We start from the raw sequence: 24,277 nt of genomic DNA on the forward strand, positions 1-24,277 counted from the left end.
GACCAACCAAAGTTCGTATTTAGTTGGCTACAGCTGATAATTTGCTATATATCAGTGTCCATTATAACGAGGTCCGACTGTACTTCTTTGTTTTTTGGGATGGCTGTGTAATTGTGAGTTCCTGCTTTTGCACCGCACACCTGAGCAATCAATGTTCACGCTAGTGATTATTTTTACTATAATGACTGGTACATTGCATTGCCATAGAAAAGAAGTGCAACCATGCAACCATCCTAAGATCTTGTTTGAAGTGTAATTTCTAGGAGAGTAATAGACATGCATGGCATTTACCATTCCCACAGCTACAGCAAGAACAACAAGTGAGAGAAAATACTGAAAATATGTATTTTTTTCTTCAGGTCATATAACAATAGAGCAAAGTGACAGTGCCATGCCAGGATGCACACTTACAAGTCACAATGCAATCAAACAAAGCAAGCAAAATAAGCTAAACACCAAAACAAACAACTGCGTGCCACCACAAGTGGATCGCAAGCCAACAAACATGTAGCCAAAGGCAAAGAGGCATCCCAGCGAGGACAGCCACATAATTTATATTATATCGTTACATTCAAAATAACTGACAACACCAAGGGCATAAAGCATAATCTTTAGGGCACAATGCGGAACAAAGTAAAAAAAAAGAAAGCAGAAGCACGAAAGAGTTGCTTCTGCATTTCTCTTTGACATGGTACCGTGGATGCTACCAGTGAGCTGAGGGCATGGGCGACACTTAAATATCTCACACGTGTCAAAACAAAGACAATGAAACGATAATGTGGAACCAAAAGAACATAAAATTAGCTCCTGTCAAGCTAGGCACGGTGTGACTAGAGCCCAACTGTTGCTCCGAGAAATGCGATGCATTCATTGCAGTTAGAGCAGGCTATAAGAATACACAAAAGGTAGATGGGTAAACACGTACCTCAAATGCTGCATATAATCAGCAGGGTAGGTTGATGATTTAAATTACTGTTTGTGGTTCAGCTCGCACAGACCCTAAAACACTACGTTCCTGCCATAAGGTTATGATATGAGAAGTTCTAAAACGAACATGCAAAATAAAAAATAAACAATCTTCAAAAGAAACCCACACGTTTGCTGATGGAGAACTATTGTGGGCAAGATGCTGCTTGGCATTATAACGCCGTAAATAAAAAGACACTCTTCAATCACTCACAGCGACATTTCCGAAACTGCCATATATATTTAAAAATAAATAAAAAAAGCAAAAAAAAAAAACAGTTCCAGTCTTCCATTCTGCACACGTAGTGGCTGTAGTGGTGCTTAAGGTGACAGTGGTTAAGAGAATTTACAAGTGCTACATCTGCGCACTACAAGTGAGCCTAGCTAAAAAGCCCTTGCTCATTGTGGCATTAATTTTCGGTCAAGCAGAAGTACTTGAACATTGCAATGACAACCACAAACATGTAGAAAATGTGACTTTTTCAAACATTGTCAGCTGAAAAATGAACTAATACTGGCCAAGTAATGGACCCAACAGAAATGGACAGTTTGCTTTCCGACATTGCCATTTCGTCCCGACATAGACTGTGCAAGTTTAAGCCTGAAAGTCGACTTCCCTGCTTCATGTTTTCAAGACAGAGCGTGGGTTTTACTTAAAAATATAGTCAGATAATTCTCAAAGCAGCCTGTGTATTTGCAAGGACACATTGTGGGTCCAAGGTGGTACGAAGCGACACAATGTGAGCCCCAAGACATGTAAACCGAATCAATGCAGGTCCGATGAAATACGAAGAAGGGGCCCAATCTGTGATTGCCGCTGATTACAGAAAGGGTTCTAGACTTCTTATAGGTTCATTATATGCCGAAAGAAAGAAAATGGAATGTTTTCCGAGCAGTAGATCAATGAGTTATGCAAGAGGGCAGAGAAACAAAGCAAAAAAATTACATCAGATTTAGCAGAGGATAAAAATTCAGAACCAATGCTGTGTAAAATCTTGCTCAGCCCTTTGTCACTGCTTACACAGGATACATGACAAGCTCAACATTTACTTTCCCCAATATGCTTTTTTTCTTCTTGCAAAACGTAAGTAACAAAGCATGAAAATGGAAAGTTTCACTCATGCTACACTTCACTAGCTTTGCCAACAAAAGACGCACTAAGGTACCACCTAAATTATAGTACTACAACTGCCCTCTATTCAATGCATAAGGTAGGTGGATAAGAACTAGCTAGTGTGTCAGTTTGCGTATGAAACTTCTAAAAAATTCAAAGCTTTTCAGACAGCATTTAGGACTGTAATTTTAGCCATTTCACAACCAACGAGGTAAGGTGCCCGTTCAATGTAGCCTCATGCAGGTCATACCAGCACAGCATGTTGCTGGAATGTTCTTTGGGGATAAGCTCCACGTTACAGGCAATGCCATGTCATTATGAGCTGTGTATGAAGAGCATTATCCATAGCCAAATCCAAATCCATAGCCAAACTTCCAAATCTGGCACAGCTAATTACCACCACGCGCAATGTGCAAGAACTTGAGCAAATTGGTGTCCGAGAAATGATTAAAACCACTTGACACACAATAGAGTGAGTAACTGAGTATAAAACTTGTACGATGCAGTGCAAGCACTTCCCAGAGCTCCTCCTCTACTAATGAACTAACAACAACGCACAAGAGCAATTGTACTGCGAACGCAGACATGAAGAGCTCCAACAAGTCAAGTATGTCTGCAAATGTCATGTGCTTTGTTCCTTGGCCCAAAAAGGTAGCAAAGAGGCGTGCACGTTGCACAAGAAAAGTGGAGAACAGGGGAATAGAAGTTACTTCAATGCGACTATAAACCACTGGGCCCTCAACCATGCAACCATTGCCTGCAGTTCGTTTGACATCACTGCGGTGTAAGAAACACATTATAAAAAGTTGCTTCTGATGATAAATGGCACAAGAACAGCAAACACCTTCTTTTTGCCCAAGTTTCACAGTGGGCAGAGTACCTTTCAAAGTCACCAAATGAGCAAAGGTGAGACCTTTACTTGAAGCAACCTAATAAAAAGGAGAGTTGTACTATTTTTCTTATTAAGTGTCGCAAGTCCCCACTGCTTGTTCTCTTGATGGAAGCACCGTTGGAAAACATCAAGGTGGAAGAATCCGAAGGGGAGTTGAATCAAGCCCCGACGAACAGCACATGGCTGCAACCTCTGCTATCTGGGAGTTTGACACTTTCGGCCTGTGCTTTGCCCAATCGACACCGGCAGAATCCTTCAGAAGCAAAAGCCCAGAACACCGGCAGATAAGAGAAGTTGGAAGCCACATGCAGCACATTTCAGACTGGGCAGACTATGCAGAGAAGTTCCGCGCCCAGAAGACTGATGGTTGGGCAGCGTTTTGATGACAGTCAGCTACCTGATTAGGTTTGTGCACATCGAATCAGCACACCTTCTGAATGTCTGTGAAGGTATTGACAAGCTTTGCAAGCAACTGTAATGAGGACCTGATTCGGCATGCCTACCATATGCGTTTTCACTTCATTATTCCCGGCATTCATAACTTTCCCTCAAAAGCCTGCGCTTTCTTTTTTGTTTTTCTGCTGACCACAGGACTTTGAGAGTTTGCTTGTTTGTTTGTTTCACATCACATAAACTGTGAAAGCAAGAGAACAATTTGGAAAAGATAAAGGTTGAGCAATGCACACTTGTCTGCAATTCAAACTTTTTCCCCCCTCAGGCATCCCATTTTTCAGTCGTTGACATTCAACTGCCAGCAGCCCTTTGCTGACAGCAATTCTTGTATGAGCAACTGCGAACGTGAAATGTCCACTTCCAAAAGTGAGCCTGAAGCTTCCGCAGCAACTTTAAGGCCACTGACCACCAACCCCGCATACAACGCTCGGCAGCACTGAGCGATTGTTGTTCAGTCACTTCTGAGCACACCAACGTCCCAAATTCCACTTTCTTTGTCGTATGACGACACCGTCAAACTGCTTTAAATTTAGAATAACTGGACCCACTTTCATCCAGTCAAAATACAATGTTGCTAATCAGGCAACTATGTGGCTAAAGTGTTCTTTGCGAATGTGACACATCACAGGCACTGTGGCCAAGTCTGTAAAAAAAAAATAGACATAATGCACCTCCTCGACCCAGTCTGCTCCACTGGGATTAGTACCGTGCAGTGACAAAGAGGATGCTATAACGTCTTCCAGCACACAGCCCTGCTTTTCAGACAGGTAATAATAACAATAATGAGAATATGAAACCAATAGAAGAGGCATGACAGGTTAAATTACTAGCACGATGAATGACAGCTGCTGCTGCGTCAACATCACAATCAAAATTAAGCAGCACTCAGTGCTACTGACCAAATCCAACTGAACTAGCTCCTTCACTCAAGGCTCGTGCACTGTACATTGCAGTATTCCCAGGACAGTTGCACCTGACAGCGCGACAGTTGTAGACCTCTATAGACGGCGATGAGGGGAGGGGGGGCACCACTCGTTTAAAAATCACCCCCGTCAAGGCAATTCCAGGATGTTGTTCTCCTCGTACACCGACTGTGTGAAGTTGTACACCCTTTCCGCTTCATCAGCGAGGGACTCCAGCAGCGAGCGCAGGTCTTCCTTTTCCTCAGGCAGTGCTTTCGCGAACAGCTGTGAAGATAGAAAAAAAGATACAAGCACAGATCAGTGCCTTGGCAATGGTTTTGACCTATAGATTATCTCACAAGCTGCATATGCTGAAGATGCAAGCCTCTCAGCCAATCGGGAGAGAGCCAACAGCTGAATGCTCCACCTGTTCCACTGCTTTCGCCTCCAGAGGCAGCCAGAATGGCATTGGTGCCACAAGTAATTGTCAGTACTAGTGCTAAAAAGTTTGTCAGTACTCTCACAGATGGCAACACTCCCTCGGAGTTTATCAAAAAATGTCGAATTACATTAAAGGCTGAACTTGGTGGGTTATAATGTGCAGTGAAACGTGTCAGTGCCTCATCCTCGGTGCTATGCCTTGCTGCACAAGACGTGTGCATTGTAGTTTTAGCCTTGCTGCATGCAACTGGTGAGATGTACCGTATTCAGGCTGCTGAAGGTAGACAACGACTTGAAGAATCGCAATTATTTTGCTAGGCACGACGCTACAAACAAGAAATAGGAGAGCATATCTGTTTTTCATACACATGCTTGGGCAATGGCACTGCAATGTCACAACGAAACACGTGAATCAAAGCTTGGACCACAAAATAAGAATCACAAGAGGTGCCGCTCCAGCTTTCAGTTGAAAGACCTATGACGCCAGCCATCTAAAAGCAACCTCGTCCACAAGAGAGCACTTTTGTTTTTTTGTTTTTTCTTTTTCAAAACTTGCCCCAAAAAAAGCAAACACATCAACAGGTCGAAAGAAATACGACATGCGAGACAATGAAACAGATGAAAAAGGGACACTGAGGAAGAGAGCAGCCTCACTGCTGGAGACCAAGGGCGAATTTCTCAGTTTTGTCCATTTCATGTCTGCTTCGAAGTGCCCACTTTGAGCGAGCCCTGGTTGGCTGAAGCAGACGACCGGGTGTATAACAGCACAAGGAAAGCAGGGCATCCGTTTCTATGCATGTCATTGGTCAGAGGGCTCGCAAGTGCAACTAACATCACGACTGAAGTGGACGTGAGCTGGACATTTTTGAGGTAGACGAAACTCAGAATCACATCCCTGTTGTGGCATTGCAGCTGCAGCTGGAGGTGGTCCAAAGCTTCTACAAAGGTATAACGAATGGCAGAATCCCATGGGTCCGTATCACCAGGGGCAGCCATCAATGCATTTCTTTCACAGTTTAACTTCACATTTTTGTTACGCATGATTTCTGGCAATAGCTATGTGCCACCATAAATCTGCTCAGAGGCTACTCAGCATGGCATTTGCCTGCACCTGCCCTTCCCTCATCTTTTAGGGCTGTGAAATATGGCTTCAGTTAAGTCGAAACTTTTTCTCGCTGTGCATTTACCTCCAATGAAGCTATGTATTCACCCCCTTCATCTCGAAACGTATTTTCGGGGAACCCTTGGATATCTCGAAATGTTGACAGACAGGACACAAGGCAAACTCAGCTACAGGCAGCTGATAAAATCTTCGTGAACACCGCGCTCCAACTACGTGCCGAACGCGGTCAAGAACGGTAAATTTGAAATTCCTGCTGCCACGGTGGTTTCTTATCCAGCGTGTTCAGCAACTGTGGGAGTGATAATGTGTGCGTCAAGGTGAAGCACTTGTGCGTGGGTGATCCTGGGTTTTTTTCGGTATGCCAGACCATGGGTGGACCCAGCCCTTGCAAGTGCATGAATGAGGTTGTTCCGATTGTTCTCTGTTTTTGCCACGCTACATGGACGACCAATGTTGAATTGAGCCTTGCTGTGTACAGTGCGGTCGGTGCATCGGACACTTCCGAATATGTACCGAGATGTCCCGCCCAAACCTGGCCACAAATTTCCGGCATTTCGCTTAACTCAAAACTCCACTTATCTCCGATTTATTGAGGTATTAAGGCCAACCTCCATGCAGCGAAGTTGCTTGGCGAACTTGGCGCAGCGGACGCCGCGGTTTGACGCGCCGCTCAGTTTTCGTCCACCCCAACCTCCATGCAACGTGATGCGGCGAACGCCGCCGATGGAAGACAGGACAGGAAGTACAAGGAAGTACAAGGCTGTGATTGGCTGCAGCCTCAAAATGCAGTTTGCCGCTTCCGGTCACGTTCGCCGCCACACGTTCGACATCTAGCTCACGTAGATCCCCGGCGAACAGCCGTACTTTCGACGCCGGCGGTGGAGCGGCCGCCGCCGGGCGACGTTCGCCGCCTTTTCGCCTACATTTCGCTGCATGGAGGTCGGCCTCACTGATCTCCACTTAGTTGCTGGATGGCGCTTCGCCGCTGTCGCGGCCGGGCGCGCGCACGGCCACCGGAAGTTCAACGGCTCGTCCCGGAAGTCGGGCGTCTGCTATGCTTTTCAACCGCTGATAAGCGTCCCCATTGGCGGATTTTGGCATTTTGTTCTCACTTTATTGCATTTTGGCTATACACACTGCGTTCAGATCGCAACATATGCTATACCGAAATATGCGATGTTAATATGAAGCAGAATTTAATTGCAAAGGAGAACAAAAATGTCACTTGGGTCTTGGTTTGAGAGACGACGCAGCTCTAACGGGATTTATGCTAGAAATTTATGCTAGGGATTTATGCTAGAAAGAAAACAACGTGGGCACGGCGACAGGCTGTAGCCGAGTTCGTGCGCCCGTTCTGTCAAAACAGTTGTCAGCAAAGTGGTCACTGCAGAGCCTGCTGCCTGGGGATGGAGAGCTAGTTACACGGGCACAGTTAACCACGGTTAAGCAAACCGCGGTTAGACAAAACCGCAGTTTGCTGCGTTACACGACAGAGGAAACTGCGGTTACGTCGCTAACCATGGTTAGCGCAAATTGAGCTTGGCACCTCAGTTCGGTCACGCTAACCGCACTTTCTGCAGCCGCAGTGCTCAAAATCGCACAATTCAGTTCGGACGCAAGTGGCGGCGCATCAGCGGAGGCGAAAAAAAAAATCACCTGGCGTTCGGAAGAGACAAAGGTTCTCAAATAGCGGGCGCCCAAAAGCTGTCCCCAAGACGCGCTTACGTTCTTTGCATCGCTCTCGCAATCAGCGCGACTGCCCGTCAGCAGCGGCTCGTTTCCCGATCCGCCTGATCAACTACGACAAACGCCGTGCTAAATTTGTAAATTCCGCGCGTCGTCCGCCAAAAATGGATATAGCAGGCAATCTTGAAGCGTTTTCAGTACACGGAAACGATCGGTGCGCGCGTCGGCCGTGCCTGTAAACACGCCGGCGCGCCTGCCCGCACGGCACTGCTTGCGGCCCGAACCACCCCAGACGACGGCAGCAACAGCTTATCGCATCGCCGCTCTTCGAAATCGATCTGATCGCGGAAAAGAACTTCCGCATTCGAGAAAATGGATGTTAGTGCGGTGAAAAATTGTGCTATGGATTGTAATTCGCAGTTGTAGAGATAGCGGTGGTCAAATATCTACCGCGATGCTAAGATGAAAGTTCCCAACACCGAACAGACCTAAGCAAACCAAGCCGGTTGCGCTCGAGCTGTTGGGGAAGCCCCTCTTCTCGCCGCGCACGAGTGCGTTGCGTTTGTGTCAGAAGCGAATGCTTTAACGATATTTCTTTTTGTCTACACTGCTTCTCTTTTTTTTTATCGTGAAGTTAAAAGTGTGGTAATTTATTTTTGGTGCGCTCATAATCAAGTGACTGCGGTAACCAAACTTGCAATTTCGCGTGCAACATCTAAAACCGCAGTTTGCGATAACCGCGGTTAAAGTTTAGTAACCACGGTTAAACTTAACTGCGGTTACTTTCGCCGTGTAACTAGGGTATAAGTTTGCCACCCAACGCCGGTATAAATCCGGCTTAGAGCGAGGGAATCTGCGTAACAAGAGCCCCAGCTTAATAACGACACTGATATGACATTTGCGTTTCGCTGCGTATCACGCACGTCGTTCAGAATATTGTAATACTTCCAAGTAGAACGTCTTCCCAGACGACTTCTCTGGTCTGCTTGTGCAGTTGACGGCGCAACAAGCAGGCATTTTTGGCGGAATGCGTGCGAAACCAGCCCATGCGTAGCATGCGCTATGCTGGAACGGCCCGACTTCCGGGACGAGCGCTCGAACTTCCGGCGGCCGTGCGCCGGAGAGCTCGAAGCGCCATCCAGCAACTCTGGTGGAGATCAGTGGTCGGCCTTTACTGTACTCGGCTACCTTCAAGAGGAAGGTTGTTTTAGCCACAAACAACAACAGCAACTGTGACACCAGGAGTCAGTTCCGCACGATAGAGGGCTGCATTCACAGTTGGCAACAACAAAAGGAGGCCCTTTTTGCATACCGCAGCACACAATCAAAGGCTGAATAACGGGGACTTTCTAAAGGCCAAATTCCTTGCGGTAGAGTTAGTACTACAGCTTTTTCTTGCTTTCTGACTTCCTTCTCTCTTCCTTCCTAAATCTCTTTTTATTCTTTTTATATGATGTATGGCATGAACCAGGAAAAAAAAAACTACAGCGAGCCGTGCACCAAGCTGTGAGCATAAGCTTGTACAGGGAAAAGCCATGGAGCTTGCAAGAGAAAAAGAGACCCCTCTCTAACTTCAAAGCGAGCAAGCAGTGGGCCTCTTGCTACATGCACCATACTGGATTTTCATTACACTGGCAAACGTTAATTTCACCAAAGCTGCTTGATCGTTCGAGCATCTGTTTGTGGCTTTCCAGCACCACGTTATATTTTGTTGCGCAAGGCTAAGATTTTCCAGCCAGGAAAGATCCGCTATGTCGACCAGATGCCAGTGTATCTAGAAATTCCCTCGTCTCTCATTTTGCACAAAAAACGTTTCAAGCACAAATTTCTGCTAAGTCCGACGGCAACAACAATACGTGAGCTACTGTAATGCTCACTTGCACAGCAGCTGGTTGCAAGCTCCCGGCCAGTCATCTCAAGCACAAGACAATGCCAACAGGGAAGGAGCTACTGAAAAAATTAAAGCCGTTCCACTCAATGTGAGAGCTGCCAGAAGTGCAGAGCAGTGATTCGCCATAATGGGCTGTAGCGCCATTATCCGCTCACTGCTACCACCCAATGCAATTCAAATTTCCCGCCTTCGCAGTGCTCGCGCACGCCCTGCCTGAAACTGCGCCAGCGGGAGTGCTGTTCTGTTTGTGCTTGCTTTTCCTCCGCCACTTTTTTCCACTTACTATTGTAAAAACCAACCCAACGAGCATTCCTAAGTAAATGAACGCGGGCACTGCCGGTTAATTATGCACATATTGCCTCAAATGTACCTAGTTTTCTTTGCGCTAAACAACGGGGAGATGTTTGACAAGTGCCAGCGGTTCAGGAGTTTCGAACTCTTATGACTATATAACCCGCTTGGCTTTCGAAGCCTCTGGGCAACGCCGCAACAACAGTCGCTACTACAGAACACTGTGGGGCTTTACTTAGGTCCAGCGAGCGAGCTACGACGACAAGGCAAGCCCCTAAAGTGCTCTGCACTTATTATACAGTCTCAGGGTGCCAGAAGAAAGGCTGAATGGACCTTGACGGGATCTGGTGTAGGTGGCCCGGGGCACTGTTGTCATATCTGTCCCACCATTTCACATATGAAAGTGCTTTTTGCTGATGTATGTAGCCCATAAGAATTTCTAAGTATTTTTACAGTTTTGCCATAACGAACATTAATGGTGTGAATCTGCATTCCACAGCAAATTGGGTGCTTTTAAAGATTCCCCAACATGTTTTACCGCTTGATTCATCCAATTGGTTTTTGCTGGTAAATGTCACTCCATCAAATGCACTAAACCAACTTTAATGATTCGGCCCCTAGGCAAAACTAAAAGGTCGAAAATGATTTCTTAAAATTACACCCCTGACACGCCAAGAAGCCTAACACTTGATGACAACACCAAGCCAAACTGCTGGTTGTAAAAAATTCATAATTAAAGAGCACATTCTTATCATTGTGCTGGAGCTCAATACGGTGGAACTTTTAAGAAGATTGCAACCTCAAAAGAGTAAGAAGACTAAAAAAGTTTTCCACGAATTTTTCTTTTTTGGTAGGCTCGCTCAGATATCAAAACAAATTTTTTTGAAATAGGTAAGCAATACAATTGTAAAAACTTTTATACAAGCTTTTTTAATACCAGTCATGTAACAGGAACAATCCCGATTTCTTGAAATTTACCTGTTTTACACATTGCAGAATAACTACACAACCCCTTTATATATCCAGTTCGTTTTCACTTATAAATCTTCCCCATAAAATTGTCCAAAAACCAATTTTGCCATTTTTTTCCTAACAAGTGTACAAACAGGCGAGCGGGAGGTTTTAAATTGCACCACTCTTGAAGTGTAATTCAGTTCAATTTTCCTGTGTAGCACAGTATTCATATTCTGCTGGAAATTTCTGCAACCACACGCCTCCCGTAGAAGCCCATATTATCTATACCTATAAAAAGAAGTGTCGATACACTGACTTACTGACTCATCAATGCCCAGCCAAAACTCCTAGCCCTCAGGACTTGATATTTCGGGAGAACGTTTTTGTCATGGCGTACGAGCTTGATAAGGGGGGATTTTTTAAAGTTCCACTTTTAAGAAATGATAATTGGCAAACTGTGTTTTCCCAATTTTGTGATTTCACGCTCAGCTGGGCAGATATCGAAGTGCTTTTTTGCTGATACACGTAGCCCGTAAGAATCGTTTAAGAGTCGTTTCGTGATTTTGCCCTAAGCAACACTAATAATGCGAATCTGCATCTCGGAGCAAATTCTGAGAAAATTTGCATTCCGGAGAAAATTTCCAGAGATTTCCCAATATCTGCCTTATTGATTGACATATCCCACTGGTTTTTGCTGATAAATGTTACTCATACAGATGCACAAAACACATTTTAAGAATTTAGCTTGCGACGCAGGTAAAAGGGGCAAACAATTTTTTTTTTAAATGACATACCTGACAAGCTGAAAAGGCCTAACAGCCTAGCCAAACTGCTTGATCAAACGGCTTCAAATTTTATGAGCACATTCTGGTTATAGTGTACGAACTCAATATTGCTGAAATTTTTTTTTTAAATTACACCCGGAAGGAAGTGAAAAGCGCATGAAATAATTTTTCGGGTATATATTTTTTTTATCGCCGGTATATCTGAACTGGTTTTTGTTGATATAGGTAACTTAGACCGGCATCGAAACACTGTTCTAGAAGATTTTTCCATAACACCCGCCTAATGAAAAGAATCAGGATTTGGGGAAAATTACGTGCTTTAACTGAGAACACCCAGCGCCGCCATCGAGGAATAAGAAAAATAGTGGGTCGGCCACCGCTGGCCAGCGCGGTCAAGTTTCAGGTGTGCTCCTGCTTGGCGTCACCGGAGGAAATGTAGCATGCGCAAGTTGTTAATTTAAATTAATCAAAACATACTGCAGTAATTATGCTGGACCGTGCTAGGGATAGGCAAAAGGACTGAACTGTTGGCTATGCGTACGAAAGAGGGGGCAGGCGAAATTGACCTCCCAGTGCCATGCCAAGTAGAAACGGAGGTGCAGAATTTCTAGCATGCATTTTCACGTTCCTACATAGCCTTTTCAGTGCGTTTGTGTTTCTGCTAGAAACCACTAATTAATTATCTGTTCATAGCATTGGAAAGAGGCCGTTCTGTTCATGTAGTTGGGATTAGAGTGCTGCCGTTCTGCAAGTACGGTGCTCCGTCTCACAGAGCTGATTGGGTGCACTGTATGCTCTGTACGCTGCGCTACGTGCTAGTAGGTAGCATTGTCAAAGCCAGTACAATTAGTACCTTAAATACATGAGCTCCAGAAGGGATCAGGCAAGTGGGAAGCATCGAGAACTACGCACCAACTGACAACGATCTTCGATTTCATGACTTGAATTATTGCCAAACATTCACAGAGCACGTCCTGCTTCATGCTCCCGGCAATTCGTTTCTGCAGGCCCGTTTTCTATCGCGAGATCACGGAGCGAGAACATTTTCTTGCTCCGTGCACAAGGACAAACAGAATTGCCTCAAATAGGTCTGCAGAAAAGGAGCGAGCGAAGACTGCAACCTCTGTGCCTTTCGCTTGTTTTTCTGCGAATACATTTACAACAAAAAGGGAGTTTTGCAATAAGCCTGCCTCTTCATTTTTAAGGGGAAAGCAGGGCCCTAAATATTATTACCCATCATGTAAACTCCACTTATTTTTTATTATTATCTAAACTTGCTGCTGCAGTTGCGAACTCTTGTTAAAACGACGTATGTATTATTGAAAAACATTTATTTGCAGCCCAAAAATCCCACACGCGTTGCTTTAATTTAAACCTTGTATTGAAGTAGCTATTTCGACTTTTTGACCGCTTTTTTTTGGCAAAAAATGTTCCTCCTTTGTTTAAAAACAATCATGTTTTGCCAGAAATAACATACGGCTGAGTGTTACGTGCCACATGAATTTTCATTATAAACGCTGCGGAAGACGCGCGCATGATACAGAGAAACCAAACTTTTGTGCAAATACAGTTAAACCTCGATATAACGAAGTCGTACTTGGGGCCGCAAATTTCGTTAAATCGAGAATTTCGTAAAATCGAGGTTTCGATTTTACAGTTCATTTAACCAGTTATTGGGGTTTTAACACTTTGGCCCTCGCCAGGCAACAACTGCTATGTAGTTACCTCTCCAAATAAAGCGAAATTTGTACTAAAACTGGCCGCGAAAATTGTGTGAATTAAGAGTTTCAACACTTGGGCAATGGAATTCGGATAGCCGACGGTAGTTCATGTGTCATAGTAAAACCGGTGCTTTTTCCGCAACGCCTCATTAAATATGATAGCAGACTAGGTTTCCACTTTTTGTTTTTTCATTTCGGTCACTACTATATAAATGCCGCTGTTATAGTCAATTGAACCCGCGCCCGCGTCCATGTCCCGTGAACTTCACCCCGCCGAGGTGCTCGTTCGAAGTTACGCCTCTTTTCGTCTAGGCTTAGGGGCCTAGGCGCGGCGGGCCAACAGCGGAAGGCTGCTATGAAACTTTCGAAAGACTTTTTTCATGTACAAAGGCTCTGCAGTATAGGCGCGTGATGCAACCACAACACTCGAGATAAAGCCATGATTGCGAGTTCAGCGGAGTACACGCGGACCGCTTCACTGTGTGGAGCAGCGCTTACGTGCTCCGGAAAGCGGAAAGCTTACATTAAATAAAATTCTTCCGGCCAAATTCGATTAAGCAATTACTTTTATGCCCACTGAGCCCTTACGAAACTGATTTCTCCGCACCGCAGCTGTCTAATGAACGCTGGTGAAACGAAGATGACCACGTTCAAACAGAGCAATTTATTGTCACCAGCACTCGATGTTCAAGCCGTAGTGAAGAAGTCCGTAAGCAGTGCTTGGCGTATCTTGACCAGGGCGGGCTTTACGTGACGGTCGTATGCTGACAGCGCTAACAAGACATTCGTGTGCACCTGCGTGCCTCCGCAGAACATCGATGGCATCCATCACACTTCGGTGGCTGTCAGTTTCACCGAACTTCCTCAGGCTCTTGTTCGGAACACTTTTCTTTCTCTTGGAGTGCTCATGCTGCTTACAAAACTCACCTAACGATGCACGAACAAAATATTAATTTGGTTATCAGCGAGCACAACCTAGAGCAGCAGCACCGTGAGCAATGACGCGTTGAAAAAAAAAGCTTGAAATAGGCTTCGATAGCCTAAGCATAGAGGGCGCTGGCGTAGGCAACGATGGAGACGTCAAAATAGTGGCTGCACTATTAAACCGTCTATGACCGCTAGCGGTTTGTGCAGCTTCGTTCTTCGCTTTTAATTGTTGTTAACCGTAGATTTCACCGCTTTTCTTTCATTTGAGCCTTCAAGAGTCAATTTGAGCACTGAATTTTTTCAATGTAGGGCCTGAGAGGCAAAATAAAACGTGCCTCGACCGGAATTTCGTTCTTCCTTTCTTGCCGTGACTTCGTTAAATCGAAAGCGCCGCACAAAATTTCTTCGTAAAATCGAGACAAAAATACATGCATTTAGCAAAATTTTGTTAGAAAACTTGAAAAAATTCGTTATATCGCGAATTTCGTTAAATCGAGGTTCGTTATATCGAGGTTCAACTGTACTGCCATTGTGCACGGTATTCGCTAAGATGGAAAATTTATTGTATGCTCACAAGTATTAACAGCTGGCAAACCGATATACTTTACTTCAACAGCAGCGTGTAATCTTCTCTGTAGTTCTCCTCATTGTATTTTCTTTTAATGATGCTTGTACAGCAAGGTGAAAAATTTCAATGAAATGAAATCAAAACTGAAACAAAGCCTACCACCTCAGCTGAGGCACTCTTTTTTATAATGTTGTCTAGCTAAAAATTGTGCCGCTTAAAGAAGTACACAACAAGAGAACATTCCCACATACATTTGTTTTACACTTATGTGTCCCTGTTGTCTCAATGTTCGTTTGTCTCAAGCTGAACAGATTACGCGCAACACTAAAATATTACTCAAGAAGGAAAAGTGCTAATATATGGAGGTTTCCAAAATGGAGCAGAAGCAGAAACGGAAAGCTTTTCTTTGCTATGTATGTATTACAGTCGAACCCTGCAATAACGAATCCACCACGGAAAGCCCAAAAATTCACTTTTACAGGAATTTCATTGCCGCGAGGATGAAACTTAAACGACAGAAAAATCGCCTGCAAGCCAAAAATTTATCTCCACAATTTGGATATATTACTTTGCAAGCTTACTTTACAGTAATTCACAGCTGAGCTCTCACGCTACAAGTGCTTCATTGCTAGTTGTGCGCGCCTAAGAACGACCGGATCGTGTCAAACGCATCCAAAACATCCGTTTTAGATGCGTTCTTGTCCTTAGCACAAGGCACCGAGTATGTACGAGCGTGCAAGCAAAGCCTAGCTTCTTCAGTTGACGAGCTTTGCCCGACAGTAGCACCTCGCTGTTCCAATGCTGTCCACAAAACTAAGTGAGCATCACTTTGTTGAGGTCCAGAAAGACCACAGCCATCACTGCTTTGTTTTGCACACATTCGCAATTAAGGGCAAAGAGCACCAAAAACCTTACTACAGTCTACGCTCGTTACAGCGGATCCGGCAACAACGGACTTTCGGTTACAACAACCCATTTCTGTTGGTTTGCCTGGTCCCCGTGCATTTTAAATAGAGTCCGCTCCGCTCACAACGGACCCGGCTAGAGCAGACTATCGGCTACAACAGACTAAATTTTAGGCGATAATTGTTTCGACTGAAAGTTTATAGTGGGCTTCCTTTGTTTATTTCTTTGTTTATTTTTGCAAGAAAACTGTTATTTCTGGCAACACTGCTGGCAGTCGGGTCATTGGCGAAGCAAAGCCAGTGCCAGTGGCTTTTTTTTGTGCGACTAGCGGCATGAGCGGCAGGGTAGCTGATTTCACTGTCGGATAAATTAAGCGTCATTAACGCTGTTGAACATGGGGAAAAACGGGCCGACATCGCCAGAAGTACAGGCCTGTCTAAGCAGACAGTCCGCTCTACCGTCGAGAACAAGGCCACTGCGGATAAACGCGACTCCGGTGAATTTGAAAACAGGGCTATCGAATACTCGAAGTGGTGCACTCGGAGGAGAATCTGCCCTCGTCAGTTTTTTTATGTAATAAAAAACTCGGGTTCAGTGAAGGTCGGCTTTTATTATTCCTACGCATGCATCGTTCCCATTCCGTTCAGTGAAAAAGGTAAGAAATGCCTCAAGTAGGGGGGTTGTTCCCCATCCATTGTGCGCATTCTGCCAGTAACCGTGCGCAGTCCAACTGGTCTAACTTTCGATTTTACAGTTGAACGTCATCAGATTATTTCATTACAGCTGTTTCAATGACCAGACTAAAATCGCTAAAAATGTGGAAGCTGCCTTGAGGGAACGTCAGATAGCAATCCGATTTGTTTGACGAACGGTTTCGGGAAAACCTGCCTCGTCGTGAGGGGATTTAAAAGAGCCTAGCTAATGTCGATGGCCACGATTGATGTTTTATAGCTGGTTAATAATTGCGCCTAGTTATATTCTTGCTTTATTTGCTCAGCTTATCATGCGTCTTTATACACTCTTGACCGCATGTGCTAGGCCTTCTCCAAGTGCCGGGGCTAAACTTTGGAAACGGTGTTTACGCGATTCTTTGCCCTCGCGCGAACACTGTGCAGAGGTGTTGCAGGCATTTAGAAAGACCAAAGTGTATGTACTATGCATATGCAATGTCGATCAAAGTACCCACTTTAGGGCTCATACCCCCCCGCCCCCTCGTCGGATACCGCATACTTCGGCTACAGCGGACATTTTTTTCCGGATTCAGAGGGTCCACTGCAACGGGCGTAGACTGTATTAAATAAAAATGGGTGTGAGGTGTGAAAATAGAACAACTAAATAGACAAAAGTGTCGGGCACAAAACTACTAAAATCAAAGAGTTTCAAAGTGAAATACTTGAAAGACGACTAAGGCGGCTAGCGTACAAAGCCAGTTTGTGAGCCCGCCTGATAAGAAATGAGCTGTAAAAATCTAATCTCTTACAAATATTTAAAAACGCACTGAAGTGGAATCATAGAATCTTCAGCAAAAAAGGAATGCTGGGTAGAGCGGAATATGCTGTCTCTACAATTCTGCAAAATGTCTGCACCGTGTTGTGTCCGGCGCATTGCAATAATTAGTCCGTTAATTACGAATGGGCCCCCCTCTCAGGCCCTTCTACACAGTTCTCTTGTACCCGAGAGGCAGCGACGAGCCAAAGGCCGAAGAGACCATTTACCTGCTTGACGCTGGGCAGAGTGAGCATGGCGATGGCCGCTCCTTTCCTAATCAACCACGGGTGGTGCTTGGAGAGCGTCTCATCGTAGCTCGCCTTGGCCAGCTTCCCAACTGACGTGTCGTCGTTGGCGCTGGTCAAAGACCTGAAAGGGCGCAACAGGGAATCAACTGGCAAACACTCCCTCCTCTCGAAGCAACCTCGAGCGTAGTAAACAGCGTTCCTACAGCATGTTGCAAAAGGTTTGCTCTGATTCATGTTGTGCCACCCCAATTTATGAAGTGGTTCTGAATCTTTGTTTGCTTCATAGGTGCGTTGTTTTTTACAAAAGATTCTACAAGCTTTCTCTTCTTTTACTGTTTGTGAAAGATGAATCGTTGACGTCGAGTTCCCAAGCCTGATGAATAGCCAGAGCGCGCAGCTTCTTCTGCTGTGTGCTCTGGCTATTCATCAGGCTTGCAGGACTCGACATCTGCGATGCTTCTCGACTGGGAGCTACATGATTGGGAGAGCACACTGCGCACTCCCTATATTCTTGGCTTGCGCAGAAGCCCACATCCAAGGTTGCACTCGTACGCGTGGCGGTAAGCTTTAACCGCTTCTGTACGTTGCACTTCCATTGTCCCGGCTTCTCATCATTTCCCAGCTGAGTGAACCACTCTGTGTTTGCTGAAGTTATAAGAAATAGCAACTGCACACGTCTGTTGCCCCCCTTGGTTTCCACAACAGAAGCAACTGCAGATAGCGACTGGCGGCACCGCATCAAAAGTTAAAACGTCCATTATAAGCGAGATTGATGACCAAAGTTCAAGGATAACATGTCCTTTATAACCAAATATCTTCTACATTCAATGTCTGTTATAAAAGAGGTAAATTTAATGGGAAAGATAGGGCAGCCAACCATGTGGGTGACTAGTGTCTCTTATACCCAATTGTCCCTTACATCCATGTCTCTTATAATGGGGTTCAACTGTATTACTTTATGGCATTGTGTAAAGGCACTAATTTTTCCTTATCACCTTAGCACGAAGGCCAACTGGCAATGTAATACTTCAAACAAAGCATTGCAAAGGCACGGTGGAGCACATTTGTGCAAATCGAGCGCAAGAACTATAAATGTTCATTGGTAAAGTCAGAACACTTGCTAACTTTTTATTTAGAAACCTCTGGTACTAGGTTTACTTGCATAACAAGAGGAATAAATGTACTAGTACTAGGTTAACTTACATAACGAGGTTAAAAAATCTGCTAACCGATGGCTATCTCGGGTAAAAGTTAAATTCACAGTTCTACAAATTTTAACGCACTAGATACAATTTTTTAACCTTTATCCATACCTGAAATGCATTTTTTGGGGTGTATCTTGCACTTGCACTTAGGATGATCCTTGGGGGCAGTGGGTTTACAGTAGGTTCAGCTGAGCCACTAATGTGTTCGCTTTGGATGTGCCCATTGACGTCAGGCAAAATGACACGAAATGATTGTTTGCAATTTATAAGGAGTTGAGATATTTACGGTCACAAAATAAAAGATGAAAAAGCTTCAGGGGGACCAGCCTTTCATAAAGAACAGACCTAAACGTTGCCTTCAGAGTCTGCTAATTTCAACAACAAATCTACTCCGGTATGAAAATTCTTAAAGGGACAGACAACCAATTTTTGTTGAGTACGGTGCGCAACACCCTTGTCTATAACACTGAGTTCAACTTCAATTGATTACATCTCAAAACTGCGGACTCAAACTTGTCACAAGAAACGCTGAGGTCAAAATATATGGTCTAGACTTCAAAATGACGCACTAGTTTTCTTCAAATGTTTTTCGGCCGAGGCAAGATAAGGCTTTAAGTACAAAACCTGTGTTATAGACAAGGGTGTTGCCCTCTGTACATGTTCTCTATACCAAATGAAAGGGCATCCCTTAAAACACTTTAACAAAGAACAGTTTGGCTGATAACGCCCTAGAACTTCTTAAATCGAAATTTTTAGATCTACGAGCCGTATGTGTCCCCCCCAAAACAATGCTGGCAACTATGACACACAGTAGTGTGGCAACATACTTTTGTCTGTATGCAAGACAAAAAGCGATATTTAAAAACTTGTTCCCAGCTAAAAAAGTATGAATCGCAGGCTTTCTATTCCTTTATGTGTTTTTTAATTCACCAGTCTATTTTCCACGAAAGCGCCATCTGTTGGGATGGACGATAGGTAAAATCTGGCTTCACATTGTGGAGGTTGGCAGTTCGATTCTCCCCAGGCGAATCCTTTTTTTTTTCTTTTTAAGCTGCGATTGGCGTATTTAGAAACTGAAATCGAATTTTTTGGCAGAAGAAACGCCCCCGAGTCGGGAAAAATCGTCAAAGCTCCTTCACTGGGTCTGTTCACTGCATGCTGCCGTTGATTCTGGGCACGGAGGCTCAGTTAGCCACACTGAGAGCAACCCAGCGGTGACAGGTGGCATGTCTTAAAAATTTTCAAAATAATGTTTAAAAGTGCATATACAATTTAAACTTATACAAATTAACTAGTGTTAAAATGTTTTCAATAAGTGAATAAACGTTTCAGCAGTTACAATAGCTGCTATGTTCGCAGGTCACATGAGCGGGATGTAGTGTCAGGTTTCTACACTACGAACCGCCACCCTTCTGATTTTAGAAAGATTGGTCCCAAATTAAAATTATTTCTGCCAATTTGGTTATAAATTGCTTGTGGTTACCGGGCTATCTAAAATGCTGGCTTTCAAATGAGTTAAAGTTACAGCGCAATAAAAACAAACACACACAAGGACAAGTAAGGGACATATGCAGCGCTTACTTCTTGTCCCTTACTTGTCCTTGTGTGTGTTTTTATGCGCTGCAACTTTAAAGGAGCCATGAAGACAGAATACAAGTTTGTTTTATTCGAAAGATTTCGCGTTTTATAGCGCCCCCAGCGCTTGTCCGGCAGCAAATGATGCCGTATTCACTGAGAAATTGATCAATTTAGGGTTAAAATTTTGATTCTCCCGCCAAATCGTAGGTTTTCGTAGTTACAAAAGACGTCAGAAGGGCGTGTATTCAAGCGAACTTCCACTGCATCATTTGGGTTTGCGGCCCTGCTGCCCGTCAGCCCTCCCAGATGGCGCTGCTATAGTCATCCACGAACCGTTGTCCGCCGTTGCTTTGTTTTTGAGCGTATTTGCACCTGGCTTGTTTTTGTTACTGTAAAAAGTGATCGTGTCATGAAACCTGGGGTATTCTCGACAAATAGGGTCACGTAAGACAACGCTGCTTACGCCAATCGGCCAGTGTGCTGTAAAACAACTTCAAAGCGGTGGAGTGCAGTGCAGCTAAAACAAGCATAGTGCACCCAGTACCAACAGCAGTGCGTATCGGTACTTCTATGCTTAGGTGCGTGTTTGTAACTTTCATTGTTTACCGCACCATTCTTACTGCTGTAAAATGAGTTTTCATTACACTTAAGCGCAAATAGTTCGTTCGAAAAGCCTGTAAGCCGTGCCTAATTTGCGTTTGCTTTTTCCGTCCTCAGCCAATCGCACAGCTGAGCTCATGTGACATCATAGGTTCTGTTGCGGGAAATGAGCTAGTGGGTCGCATGGCCATTCCGTTTTTTCCCAGTTATGTAGCTGAATTGAGCGAAGTGTGCGTTAACGGTGGTGCCAGTACGATTCTATCGAGGCAATCTTTCGAATGAACCGAACTTGTGTTTTGTCCTCATGGCTCCTTTAACATGTGGAACCAACTATCCCAGACTTCAACCTTACTTATTTTCATATGAGCTAGAGAACATATACGCAACAAAAATTGGTGGTCCATCCTTCAACCAGTCTGTTCTAAAAAGATTTGCGATGGAAAGTTCCAAGAAAACTGACCATGTAGCCAGATGGTGCACTAACTTCCTTATCAAACTGAGTACACAAAAGCACACAACTAAAAAGCTCCTTGAATTCCCCAGTTTTAGGTGACACTTGTGCCAGACAATGGTCAGGGAAACTGATGAGCATTGAAATGAGAATAGAGTGCCTGCTGCTATGGAGCTACTTTCGACAACGGTCAACTTCCATGGCTCTCCAACTATATATGACAAGCAACTAAAATTTGGCATAACGGCAGAATTGTCTTATGGCCAATTTCAGCATGATTTTTTCCAAGATACCTGTATTAGATTTAGAGCGACAGAGAACATTGCACCAGTTCTAGAGCGAGCGCTTGCGATTCTTTGTCGACGCGACCCAATACACGCATGCAATTTTGGTCAGAATCTAGAACAAGGCAGCTTTGCGGTAAAACATCCCGTCAGAATCTAGTCACTCTGTATACAGCAGGTCTGTATGTCACTTCAAGATTTTGTGCATCTAAAAATTAGCTCGTGCCCTCATGCCAGGTCACAAGCCAATATTGACATCACTTTTCCGAGCACTTTGAAAGCTTGCAGTTCCGCAACTTGGTTTAACAGGCTGAATTACAGCTCATGGCCTACTACAGCTGTTGAAAACAAACAACAAAGTGCTAAGAGCCCCTCCGTATTGAGAAATTGACAGGTGCGAACCTTTTCTTTTGAGTCTTCTCCATGCCCCTCACAATCTCACGAAACCAAGTATTCAAGAATAATTTCAAAAACGATTTTAATTTCCAATTAGGTGGTCTCATACGGGACAAGACAGAGAACAGTGTTTCATGTGACTGGTGATGTTAGCCTGGCAAAGATGCATGTGCCATGCCAAATAATTTTTTTATAAAAATACTAATAATAATGAAAATATTATGGCAATAATGACAGTAATTCACGTGCTTGCATAGAGTTTTTTATAGAGTCCTGTACTTTTTAGGACACGACCAGGGGCCCAACACGTTGCCCAATTCTAACCTCAAACGTAGCAGATGTCCCAGGTAAACTTAAGGTACCTTCTGGCGCAGAAAGCCACGCACATTCACAAATGAGGTGGTCTAAGTGCTCGCGCATGTCACAAAGTAGACGCAGCGAAGAAATGCCCAGTTGGAGCTTGAAACCGAAGTGCCTTGTTTAGGCAACACCGGTCACATGTGGTGTAAAACCGCCTTGTCATGCTTGGTAAGACCTTGTGGCGTGCAGGACAAATCATTTGCAGCAACTACCTGAACAACTTGGCGATGAACTCGAGTGCTCGGTGCAGCCGCAGTAACGTGCGGCTCCCCGAAGGTTTTTTCTCGTCCGCAATGGTTCCCGCTTCCTTCTCATACTCAATCATTGAGTTAAGCGTGGCGTAGCTATCGCCCACATCGTCCGACCTTCGATACTCCTCCAGGATCTCGATCTTGCTTTTTACGTCAGAGTTTATGAAGCCGAACACGGAGCCCAGACCCTGGAAGAACCTGAACGCAGGAAGACAACAAAACGCACAAGTTGGGACTTGAAATATACACAACAAACACTCGTTACAACGAAATCGTGCAGCCCACATAGCGAAGAAAGGATGAGGCAAAGACGGATCTTCGCCTCATCCGCTGCCGTTTCTGTGCTATGTATGCTGCACTGCGAACAAACATGCCCACACCTTTTCCTTTCTGAATACAAAATCGCTTCGTTCAAAGCGTTTTTACAGACCCTGCCGCTGTGCATACAGAACAAATCATCCCCAGCTTTTAACGAAGTTCTTTTCTGCTCCGTAACTTCGTTATAACGAGACTTTACTGTATTTCATGTAAGGGCACACAGAGGTGCGATTTTTCGAAAGTCACGATACCCAAAGGTGTTCGCGTGCATTCAAAATAACACAGTACAAACAGTAACTTCCGTTTTGTGTGTGCGTGGTGAAGGCAATACAGAGCATTAAGAAAAATATTGCAAATTCGCGACATTTCTGCCACTAAAACGCGTCCGAGGAGAATGTGGGCGGCTAAATCTGCGCTAAACAAGTTTGCGACTGAAACCGAAACCCTTCAATAGTGTCTTCCTCCTTATGTCGGTCCGTACACAGTGGAAGGTGGCAAGAACGTGCCACTGATGTTAACAGCGGCCCCAAGTGCACCCGAAGATAACGCGTTATATATTTCCTTATCCGAAACATCAATGCATTACTGTTATCTACGATCATCGCAGGACTCAACGGGGCTAGACAACATCGTTACGAGCTGTGTGTTACAGCACCGAACGCGTTAAGAAGGATACCAGCAGCACGAAACTGCGCAGTGTTAACCAAACAAAAGGAGTTCCGCATTTGACAACTGTGAAACTTCCGACGAGATCACAGCTGCGCGAAACGTCTGGAGCACAACCTACTTGCAAAGCTCTTTGTAAGCCGCTAAGTAGGAGTCCATGTCGAGGTCGTCTTCATCTTCGAGGCTGCTCTGAAGTTTCTCTATAACGGTTCTGAGACTGAACACGGACATTGAAGGTCCTGAAACACTCGCCTAGCGCGACCGGGGTTTTAAAAAAAAGTTTTGAGTGGTGGCTCCCGGGCTCCGTCGGTCGACAGCAAATTGCACCAGCGAAAGAAAACAAAACAAACATGCTGCCCATGGTTGCCACATTCGCATTCCTCCCGGGCCAAGGAAAGCCGAAAGGGGAGCTACGTGCTGCAAGAAAGGTTTTTGCAGGACAAAATTGTGCCCATAAAATTTTTGGAGGCAGACATGAATAAACTGAAGCCTGGAAAAACTGATGTAGCCTGGGCTGGGATATCTTGTTGTTGTTGTTGCTGCTTCAGTCATTCGGCGCGAAATTTGAAAAAAATTAGGTGCGCTGAAGTAACATGCGTTCCGAAAAAAAACGGTGGTGGGGGTGTTTAATAATGTCAATATATATCGTCGATGTTATCTTTTAATGCGAAGGCATTATGTGCTCACAAGGCTACAACCCCGGAATCGCAAACAGCGGATAGTACTCTAGAGGAAAGAAAAGCTTTCTGAAAGAAAAGCTCCGTGGGATGGTACCTAAAACCCGCGCAGCTTCCCTTATGATATGATGTAGT

At 44.6% G+C, this 24,277-nt stretch overlaps 1 protein-coding gene across 1 annotated transcript; it reads right to left on the reverse strand.

Annotated features, from left to right (window-relative positions):
• Positions 1–326: 326 nt before the first annotated feature.
• Positions 327–23,819, reverse strand: LOC144146115 (ceramide-1-phosphate transfer protein). The gene is made up of 4 exons (XM_077678064.1): positions 23,587–23,819; positions 22,443–22,679; positions 17,336–17,477; positions 327–4,612 (listed from the first exon to the last, which is right to left on the reverse strand). Exons 1-4 carry the CDS (start codon positions 23,694–23,696, stop codon positions 4,478–4,480), a joined length of 624 nt encoding a protein of 207 aa, XP_077534190.1. The 5' UTR covers positions 23,697–23,819; the 3' UTR covers positions 327–4,477.
• Positions 23,820–24,277: the final 458 nt, after the last annotated feature.

Source organism: Haemaphysalis longicornis, unplaced genomic scaffold, assembly GCF_048455015.1.
Source record: "Haemaphysalis longicornis isolate Haplotype H1 unplaced genomic scaffold, Haemaphysalis longicornis Haplotype H1 scaffold_7, whole genome shotgun sequence".
Taxonomy (NCBI): domain Eukaryota; kingdom Metazoa; phylum Arthropoda; class Arachnida; order Ixodida; family Ixodidae; genus Haemaphysalis; species Haemaphysalis longicornis.

Bases quoted from the DNA above. Each gene is read 5' to 3' on its own strand.
- LOC144146115 (XM_077678064.1), bottom strand. From the start codon at position 23,696: ATGTCCGTGTTCAGTCTCAGAACCGTTATAGAGAAACTTCAGAGCAGC. The intron at 22,680-23,586 runs GTAGGTTGTGCT...TCCTGCGTTCAG, and splicing joins GCTTACAAAGAGCTTTGCAA to GTTCTTCCAGGGTCTGGGCT. The intron at 17,478-22,442 runs GTAGTTGCTGCA...GCGCCCTTTCAG, and splicing joins TTCATCGCCAAGTTGTTCAG to GTCTTTGACCAGCGCCAACG.